At 39.1% G+C, this 11,028-nt stretch overlaps 1 protein-coding gene across 1 annotated transcript in view; it reads right to left on the reverse strand.

The window, feature by feature from the left end:
• Positions 1 to 10,530, reverse strand: part of STIP1 (stress induced phosphoprotein 1) — a 141,505-nt gene extending 130,975 nt beyond the window's left edge. The window contains exons 1-4 of the mRNA XM_053689245.1: positions 10,385 to 10,530; positions 6,646 to 6,855; positions 6,405 to 6,546; positions 5,247 to 5,388 (exon numbers count right to left, since the gene is read on the reverse strand). Coding sequence (XP_053545220.1) covers positions 5,247 to 5,388; positions 6,405 to 6,546; positions 6,646 to 6,855; positions 10,385 to 10,498 — 608 coding nt within the window. The 5' untranslated portion in view covers positions 10,499 to 10,530. The remainder of the gene's footprint in view (positions 1 to 5,246; positions 5,389 to 6,404; positions 6,547 to 6,645; positions 6,856 to 10,384) is intronic.
• Positions 10,531 to 11,028: the final 498 nt, after the last annotated feature.

Genomic DNA, 11,028 nt, shown 5'->3' on the forward strand with positions numbered 1-11,028 from the left:
TTAGAAAGAAATCTGCTACTCATTTGAAATTCAACTTAAAATGTTTAAGTTCTCTTTTTATTCTAAAACGTACAGATTATGCTATTCTACTTAGTGGCTATTTAAGAGTATGTACTTTCTGCATAACTTACACTTAAGTGGTTAAACACATAAGTGGCACAGCTGGTGACTGAATTTGTTAACCAGCTATATCCTGCTCTGGAGCAGCAATTATCGCACGTTACATAGGAATTTAACCCCTTAGGGCCAGTAATGCAAAAATGACGGTCTAAATTTATATTTTACTTAAGAATGCCCCTCCAAATCTAAACAAAGTTTGTTAAAACAGGAACTCTGCACTGTTTTACACCTTTCTCCTTGGCTGATTTTACCGACCTCCCAGTATTAAGCTAAAAATGTGCCAATATTAAAAATAAATAAATACATTTATGTTAAATTATGCAATTAATTTGTGCTTTGGATAGCAGACAATTAGATATTAAAAAATATTACACTGCCTCCACTCGGCTACTTCATAATGTCACCCAGGTGGCAACATTTTCTGTGGAGTACATTGATATATATTATTATTAATAGGTTTGAGAAATAATGAAGATAAGTGTAAACGTTTAGTTTTTATATAAGAGAGTGTACAGGTACAGTATCCCTAAATCAGGAATTCCAAAATCCAAACATTCTGAAATCCAAAAACTTAGAGAAAATAGAGTTTGATGGTACTGTGTATACTAAATAGGATATAAAAACTACCTTTAGGTTACACGTATAAGCTGTATTATGATATGTAAATATTGCCTAAATGGCATAAGGTATTATTGTTTACACTTGGTTCCACCCCCTCTCAAACTGTCCCATTTTAAAGATACAAATATTCCGAACACCAAACTATTCTGAAACCCAAACCTTTTCTGATCACAAGCAGTTTGGATAAAGAGCTTTGTACCTGTACAAACAAAGCTGTGTGAAAACCCTGTTAAAGTTCTACACAGCTTTGCCCGTTGTATCTGTCCCTGAGCAGAAGAGGTTGCTAAGGGGAAAACTTAGGTTTAAACACAGAGGCGACCATTACTTTATAGAAGTTCAGAAGAATAAAAAAAAAAACAATTTTTTTTTTTTTTAAGAGTAAAGTTACAGGAAGAGGACAAAACAAATAATGAAAACGTACAGTATTTTTTCTCTAACTAAACATTTTATATTACAATCTGAAAAGCAGCCAGCTCACAACAATGGTGATGTTAGTGGGCCCAAGTGGAATAAAGCTTTGAGGGCTTTGAACATAACTGTGCACAAGACTGCACTCCTGGATTTCTATCTAGCATAACAGACTATTTTTCTACTTCTTGTGTCAAATTGAAAACTTTGTTCCGATGTAAACAAATAAGAAAAGGAAATCACGCAATCGTAGATGCGATTGCGTGTTTTCAATGATGGGATCGGGTCTGGGCGGGAGTGCCTAAGACGCTAGACATGCCCTTGAGTCTACAATCCCAGTTAGGAAGCCGTAGGTGCTTCAGTAAAGCAGAACTGCTAGGACGTTCCATGCCGTCCTAACGGTTTCTTATTTTGAAAGTGATAGTAAACTAACCTTCAAGCAGTAGGTTTAAAATGTACACAATTTCTCTTTTACGATTCAGATAGAACATACAATTTTAAACAACTTTCCAATTTACTTCTATTATCAAATCTGCTTTGTTCTCTTGGTATCTTTTGTTGAAGGAGCAGCTATGCACGACTGGGAGCTAGCTGAACACACATGTAAGACAATGACCAGACAGGTATGCAGCAAATAATCAGCAGCTAACTCCCGGTAGTGCATTTCAACAAAAGATACTAAGACGATGAAGCAAATAAGATAATGGAAGAATTGGAAAGTTATTAAATGCTCATGATTCAGACACACAGAGCATGTCATTTAAACATTTACATTATTTAAAAGGGGACAGTCTAGTCAAAATTAAACTTTCATGATTCAGATAGGACAAAAATGTACAAATTAACTTTCAGAATCAAATTTAATTTGTTCTCTTGGGATCTCAGTACATTTTGACAGTTTTTGCCATCTAGACAGCACTCCTTAAAATTTAATATTAGCTCATTTTAGTTCATGTAACATTGTGCTCACTGCAGTGGAATTATGTTTTCAAAGAGAAACATAAAAATTACATTTTTGTTTGAAAATCTCTAACAAACTAACAAATATATCAACTAATTTTGATTTGTTAATTAGCTAAAAAAGTGATATTCATTATTAGTTTGCAAAAGCATACAAGTACTCAACTGCTAGAATTATCTTACTATACAAGTTTCAGTTTGTATTTAAAAAGCTTATACTTGGACATCGTACACAAAAATGTTAAAATGTTTAATACATAAGGAGGAACAGCATTTTTTTCCTCTTTCATGATTCAGATAGAGCATGCAATTATAACCCTTTGAGTGCCAAGCACTTTCCCACCTGGGTGCTAAGCTAAATTTTTTTACATAAAACATTTAACTTTAAACTTTTTTTCTTTTACAGATCCCCAAACGGTGGGTCTTGTGGGTCTGTTGCTGCTTAGATGCCTGAGATACAGACTTCTAAGCAGCATACCCCCCTTTCCCTATACTTTGCATTGTCCATTTGAAATAAGTTGCGGTGACGTCATCGCGCGTGACATCACCGTTCAAAACACAAAGCACCAGCGATGCCGGTCACTACACAGGCCCAATCGCCGGGGTAAGAGCGGGTGGAGGCCTCCAGATCTCCCTCAAGGTGGGAGAGTGCTAGCGACGGCTCTGAGAGGTTAAGCAGCTTTCTAATTTACTTCTATCAATTTTTCTTCGTTCTCTTGCCATCTTTATTTGAAAGAGCAGGAATAAAAGCTAAGGAGCCAGCCCATTTTAGGTTGAGAACCTGGGTTGCGCTTGCTGATTGGATGGCTAAATGCAGGCACCAAGCCCTATCCAAGGAACTTAACAAAAATTAGGCCGGCTGCAAAGTTTTTATTCCTGCCTTTTCAAATAAAGATAGCAAGAAAACAATCCGGCAATCACCCCACCTCTTGCCCTCCCTAGGGGGTAGCAATCCCTAAAGAGCAGAGCTCTGGGACAAAGGGCCGCTGGAGTGACATGGGGTAAAGATCAGTGGAGGTCCGGGGTGGTGCAGCCAGCCAGTAATTCCAGGAGCCCAGCCAGCTGGAAAAGGGTAGCCGGTCAGCTCTTCCGTGAGGAGGTGCAAACAGGAAGAGTTTGTGAGATACCATAAGCCCTGAGAAGGCCAAAACAGATTTTTATAAAAGAAGAAAGAAGAAGAGAGCCGGGTAGTACGGGGTAGTCTTTGAAGCCTGGTATCCATGACAATGACTAGAATTGCCTCCAACAATTCTTTTTTTTTTTTTTTCTTGAAGCAAGTCTACAGAACTTCTATGTAAAGTGCTCTACAAGACAGAGGGTTGTGTGAGTTTACATACAGAAGAGTTGGGAAGGAATAGGATAGCAGTAATATTTAAGCGAGAACAGGCTGGCAGTATAGTCCCAGATTTACTTCTTTATTGTTGCACATCAGGGTCCCTTGCATTATACAACATACTACTATAGGCCCTTAGTCATACACTTTATATTTGGTTTTGAATTGGACGTGGCAGTCTGTTCTGTGCCTGCAGAGAGATATGGTGCCGTTTTCCAACTTTGCTATTTCAGGTTGCAGTAGGCACAGCAGATATGACGGGCAACTCAATTACAATTTTACTTGGATCTTGAGTTAGAAAACAGTAACTTTAGAGATTTGTAAAAAGCTATAAACCAAACAGATTATTTTTTTTTAAATTAAACTTTAAGGCAATAGTAACCCCTTCCCGCCGTAAAGATATTTCATGCTGTCGGATCTGTGTTTTAGTGCAGTTAGGACGACATGGAACGTTCTAGCCGTTTGGCTGTACTGAAGCCATCGGCGCATCCTGAATGGGATCACAGGCTGGAGGGTGTGCCTAGCATCTAGGCACTCCCCCCTGACCCAATTCCATCATTGAAATCACACAATTGCATGAACAATCGTGTGATTTCAATTTTTACTTAGTTGTTTATATATCTGAACTTTTTTTCTCTGATGTAGACAAATAAGTCCAGGTGGGTAAGCTGAAACTTCAAATTGGTTTTGTTGTAATGTATGGCAGTGATTATAATTTAATATTTTAAAGCAAATACATTCATTGTTTCTACAGTTTAATTGAAGCTGGTAATTCAGAGAGCATATTTGGTATTTTAAATTTATATTCATAGTCCTGCATGGTTTATGAATGTGGTTAAATCTCTGGTTGTTATTAAGCATTGTTAAGCGAATAGTTAATATTCTGATATTGGAGTGAACTAAGCTGAATAATTAGACTGTTCTGGTATCCTCATTTGGAGTATTTTAATGCGATTCATTGTAAGGTTACTTTTGGAGATATATTTTTTTATGATCTGTTGTATAGAATATTTTAACGGAATAAGTGTGAATAATTGATTCATAATCTAGTTTCTACATAAATAATTCAAGGTGTCTATAGGAGGTAACTAATCAAGAACTAAGGAATAAATATATTTTTTTAATGGTTATGTATATGCATTTTATTGGTTGGAAACTGCTAATAGATAATTTTGTAACCTGGTATATACCAACAAAATGTTAGGAATGTGCACTCGCTGTTTCGTTAACTGTGCAAATACAGATCTTAGTGTGTTGAACTTTCACAAGAAGTCAGGCTCCGAAAAGTGACAAAATGTCACTAGTGGCCTCCTTACCCATTCAGCAGCTAATGAAATTGCCTAATGCACATCCCTATTAAATCTTTGTGATTAACTCAATTTATGTTAAGTTATGCAATTAATGTGTGCTTTGGATAGCTTATGTTACATTTATAAATAACAGAAAATGTTATAATATTACTATTACACCGCGCCTGCCCAGCTACTTCATCATAGGAATGTGTATAATTTTGGAATTTGTGCAAATCCAGATATTTCTGTGTTGCACTTTTACTTGAACAAATCTTCCACTGAAATTAGCCAAATGTCAGACGGGAACCATTTTCAGCACCCACTTCATTAACGAATGCTGAATTACGAAATTATGCACACTCCTATTTCATAATGTCACCCAGCTTGACAAAATATCAGCGAATAACACCGCTAAAATGTGTAAGGTTGGTACACCGAGTCAAAGTTTGCACAAGAACACTGATCCAAGAACATATTCAAATGACCAATATGCACAAGAGAATATCACTTACGTGCCAAGATCAGATGGTTTGTTCCGAAGCTGCTCGATAAGTTCCTTGTAACTGGGATCATTCAGCAGTGCTCGAGTGCGAGGGTCAGACTCCAGTTTCTGGAACAGGTTCGGGGAGTTAAAGGGGTTCATTAACTTCCTATCTGGGAATAGAAAGACAGACTATAAATAAAATGTTAGAATAGGGGTGGGGTGAAGTGATCTTTTACCACAAATGATAATATAAAGTCTCTTGCTTCACTGTAACCTCAAGATATAGGTTACAAGGGACCTAAGACTCCATGCCCATGTAATTACAAGACTTTTCTGTGGTCTTGCAATAAATTAACATATAAACCCATTGTACAAACTCTCTGAATACATTAACACCCTGCTAGCTGTTTCTCAATGGCTACTCCCACACACACCCCAACACCTGCCTAATTTAGAGAAGCTAATCTTGGCTTATTACAGGAGTAGATACAACTAGTCGCTCATTTTGTTAGAAAAATTTGCTTTGTAGTATCTTTTGCAGTAACTCAGAGTTTAATTGCAGAAAAGGGGGGCAAAATAAATTAAGTATATTGTAAAGTTTTGAACTGCACATAATTGAGGGGACATAAAACAGTGCACCTTTATAAACACAGTAAACAGAACAGTATTAAGAAAGGTTTTTTTTCCCCAACCCTTTTTCTGTTAAGGCATAGTTTTAAATTTGTACCTAAACCACTACCTGTAGTCAGTGATGGTGCCACCATGTTGTAACCTAGGTTTTTAGGTGGCCAGTGGTCACGTGATCAGTAAGCCATACTATGCTAGTGATACATCCCTAAATAACCCATACATGGAAGGGCAACCTGTCACTCTCATACAATTGTAACTAGCGCTCATGCGCCCAGTTTCACTGATCGTCAATCAAGTATGGCAACACTACATTTAATGGTGCATTAGCTGGAAGACGCTCAAACCCACATGCACCCTCGCCATGCTACGTCAGGCCAAGACCAGCTGCCTTGTGGAGTACTGGCCGGAAGAAGATGCAGCAACAATGATGGAAGAACAGTAGTCTTGCGTTTACAGTCTGCACCTGGTGCGTTTCTTTAGCTTTGGCCCATTGTTTAATGTCCCTTAACGTTTTATATTTGTCCCTAAATACCAAAAAATATCAACCTCTCAGTACCTGCTAATCTGGCTTCCATATTCTGCAGACCCTCTTTCAATTGTGCATTTGTTGGTTCATGTTTTAACCCCTCTTCATAGGTTTTCTTGGCTTCTTCAAAACGATTCAGAAATTCCAGAGCTGCTGCTTTTCGGGAGTAACCCTGATATGTGGTAAAGAAAACAAAAAAAGGTTATTGATTTAAAGGCAACACATCAGAATAGGCCATAGTCAAACAAGAACGCTGAGGATCTGCTCTTACTTTGCCCCAGTCCGGTTTTAGTTCTACCGTTTTGCAGCCGTCTTCAAGTGCTTTGTGGTAGTCCCTCTTCTTAGCGTATGCTGCAGAGCGGTTACTGTAGAGAACATGGTTTTTGGGGTCTAGTTTAATGGCCTCTGTGTAACACTTCACAGCCTCGTCCAGATCACCCGCAGACAAAGCCTTGTTGCCCTTTTCTTTCAGATCATTAGCCTACGAAAATAAACAATTTGCATTAGATCCCTAACAAAAATGCATGCTCCTCTTTACCTCTGCTGACAAAGTCTTAGAATATCAATGCTGAACTCAGTCAACTACAGCCGTGCTCCCACCCACTCAGTGACTCACATAGAGCAGTGTGGGTTATGTATATTATGGATGAGAAGTAGGTGAATTTAACTCACTGCCCGATGACAAAAAGGATTATTTCTTCTGAGAGAACAGATTTATACTGTTACAAATCTAAAAGATACAAATAGATGTAAAATATATATAGGTTAATATGTATAAATGTATTTAGATTAAAGGGATATGGTACACAGTAATAAAATGCTCCAATTCATTAACACTTTATTATTGCACTAATAATCATTTGTAACTGTGTTTATGCATAGATTAACTTTCTGACCAGACCTGCTACTAAGACAGTCCCTAAATAGACCACAACCAATGACTGGCAGCTACATAGGTATGCTATTTCTGACTGTGCCACTGCTCATGCCCTGCTCTGGAGCACTAATGTGCTGCATCTACAGAGTAAGACTTCGTGTGTTTGAACTCTGCAAAAAAAGTTAAACACATAATTACCAAAGGATATTGATTAAAGGGACATAAAACAAGTTGGTATAGAGACAAAATATAATATGTACTTTAATTACTTTACCTGCACATTTATACTGCAGTGTCTTGCCATTAACCCTTTCTTTTTAGTTTATGAATTGTAATGCTCTAACTCCCACCACATATTTCCTTTTATGGCTGTATCTATAGCTTTTGTTGTTTTGGTAGACTGCATTAGTGCATAGGGATTATCTGCTGGAGCATGCCTAGAAGCTGTGAACTCAGTGTAAATACAATGCCTGTGTCTAAACACTGATAAGGGTGGGGGTGCTCCAGACAGCTTAGCTATGTAATTAATTTTGCTTATATTGGAAAGTTATTTTTAAATACTTGTCAGCAATTTTTAAACATTTTTTTATGCAAACTATTTTTAAATTAATTAGCCCTTTTAGGATATGCACAGATCTCAACCTGTTTTATGGCACTTTAATAAAAAAAAAAGTCCAAAAAAAAAAAAAAAAAAAGTATATAAATTCAACCAACAAATCCCTTTTAACTTTGTTAATCAAAACAATAAAATGCACATGAAAAATATCTGTCACAAAGAATATAGACACAGAATCTATAAAAATGTTACCTCATTTTAAATGGGGAAATTAAATATGAAAATGTAAATAATAATTGAACGTATTAACGTCTAAGCATTGGCATGCTAGGTTTTTAGTTAGAGTGGCATAGGAAAGTTCTAGAGGTTAAATGACAACACTTTAAAGCACTATACCTAACCAATCACTGCTCAGTACAAGTAGTGGTGCCCACTCATACAATGACAGCAGTGCCGCGCTTTAGGAGAAAAGGTTTAGCAGTTCAGCATGAAAGTTGAAATTGAATTTTAAGAGACCTTTATAAATGTAGTTATTGTATCACATTTGCTTCAGTCACCTGGTATCCTTAACTGAAAAGCATACCTAGGTATGCTCAGGAGCAGCAGTGCACTACTGGGAGCTAGCTGCTGATTAGCGGCTACACACACACCTGGTAAGCCAATGACTAGATGCACACATGTGTAGCCACCAGTTAGATCTTAGTGGTGCATTAAATGCTCTATAACATATCAGGCTTCCTTGCTAGGTACCTCAGTATTGTCCAGGCTTCCTTGCTAGGTACCTCAGTATTGTCCAGGCTTCCTTGCTAGGTACCTCAGTATTGTCCAGGCTTCCTTGCTAGGTACCTCAGTATTGTCCAGGCTTCCTTGCTAGGTACCTCAGTATTGTCCAGGCTTCCTTGCTAGGTACCTCAGTATTGTCCAGGCTTCCTTGCTAGGTACCTCAGTATTGTCCAGGCTTCCTTGCTAGGTACCTCAGTATTGTCCAGGCTTCCTTGCTAGGTACCTCAGTATTGTCCAGGCTTCCTTGCTAGGTACCTCAGTATTGTCCAGGCTTCCTTGCTAGGTACCTCAGTATTGTCCAGGCTTCCTTGCTAGGTACCTCAGTATTGTCCAGGCTTCCTTGCTAGGTACCTCAGTATTGTCCAGGCTTCCTTGCTAGGTACCTCAGTATTGTCCAGGCTTCCTTGCTAGGTACCTCAGTATTGTCCAGGCTTCCTTGCTAGGTACCTCAGTATTGTCCAGGCTTCCTTGCTAGGTACCTCAGTATTGTCCAGGCTTCCTTGCTAGGTACCTCAGTATTGTCCAGGCTTCCTTGCTAGGTACCTCAGTATTGTCCAGGCTTCCTTGCTAGGTACCTCAGTATTGTCCAGGCTTCCTTGCTAGGTACCTCAGTATAATCCAGGCTTCCTGCTAGGTACCTCAGTATAATCCAGGCTACCTGCTAGGTACCTCAGTATAATCCAGGCTACCTGCTAGGTACCTCAGTATAATCCAGGCTTCCTGCTAGGTACCTCAGTATAATCCAGGCTTCCTGCTAGGTACCTCAGTATTATCCAGGCTACCTGCTAGGTACCTCAGTATAATCCAGGCTACCTGCTAGGTACCTCAGTATAATCCAGGCTTCCTGCTAGGTACCTCAGTATAATCCAGGCTTCCTGCTAGGTACCTCAGTATAATCCAGGCTTCCTGCTAGGTACCTCAGTATAATCCAGGCTTCCTGCTAGGTACCTCAGTATAATCCAGGCTTCCTGCTAGGTACCTCAGTATAATCCAGGCTTCCTGCTAGGTACCTCAGTATAATCCAGGCTACCTGTACCTCAGTATAATCCAGGCTTCCTGCTAGGTACCTCAGTATAATCCAGGCTTCCTGCTAGGTACCTCAGTATAATCCAGGCTACCTGCTAGGTACCTCAGTATAATCCAGGCTTCCTGCTAGGTACCTCAGTATAATCCAGGCTTCCTGCTAGGTACCTCAGTATAATCCAGGCTACCTGCTAGGTACCTCAGTATAATCCAGGCTTCCTGCTAGGTACCTCAGTATTATCCAGGCTTCCTGCTAGGTACCTCAGTATAATCCAGGCTTCCTGCTAGGTACCTCAGTATAATCCAGGCTACCTGCTAGGTACCTCAGTATTATCCAGGCTACCTGCTAGGTACCTCAGTATTATCCAGGCTTCCTTGCTAGGTACCATACATACTCCAGCACTTGACCTCATGATGTACTGACACAGTAACTTACAGCATAGTATAAAAAGTCAGTTACTACAGCACACATTCTGTAATAATAAATCACCCCACACCTGGCAAAAAGATGTACAAATCCTGTTTAAAGTATGTAACATGTTGTCCCATATAATATAAAACATAAAGTATCAGTTAGAACAGTAATAATAATAATAATGACATGACTATGCCAATATTGACAGAGATTCTGTCACCCCAGTGTTCCCCTCATACAGGTGACAAGGCAACTACACTGACAGCCGGAAGTAGCGCAATAGAGTCCCAGTAATAAGCTATAAGTGTTACAAGCGCCACTTGTCAGTGCCCCAGACCCGGCAGTTGCCCCCTTACCGTCTCCATGATTACTCTCTGGCTCCGGCCTCTCTCCACGCGTCTTCTCGAACCTACTAGAAGATGACAGTTCAATCCCCGCCTATCAACCTTGTCGCGATTGGTGTAACACATTAAATGTCTACAGTTGATTAGACAGGATCAGCGTCAATCACCCAGAGACACGCCTTTCTAACTTTAGCCGGGTGTTGCCATTCACAGTCTAACCCCGCCCATCCCAGCATCAAAATCTTATTGGGTAATAGTCAAGGAGGAATTGGCTGGAGGTTTCTGGAAGCTTCTACTGTCAATTTAGCACGCGCTTGCTGATTGGTCAGTAGTAACTTCATGATTTATACTCCAGACCCTGCTTCATTCATTGAAGAAAAAAAAGAAGAAAAAAACGACGAATTTCAATCGTGCCTTATGATTGGCTTTCCTCTATTTCAATCGTGTCTTGTGATTGGCTTTTCCTTTTCTCTATTTTAATTGTGTCTTGTGATTGGCTTTCCCATATATTTCAATCCTGTCTTGGTTAGGTTTTCCTTTTAACACCTAAATTACCCTCCATAACAGTAACAGTTTAAACAGCAATTAACCCTAGTAGTTCTGGTCCATTGCACAACTTTTGTTGAATCTGTTTTTTGGGTTTATTCTGTAGTTTG

The sequence above is a fragment of the Bombina bombina genome, chromosome 7, assembly GCF_027579735.1.
Source record: "Bombina bombina isolate aBomBom1 chromosome 7, aBomBom1.pri, whole genome shotgun sequence".
NCBI classification, from domain to species: Eukaryota; Metazoa; Chordata; class Amphibia; order Anura; family Bombinatoridae; genus Bombina; species Bombina bombina.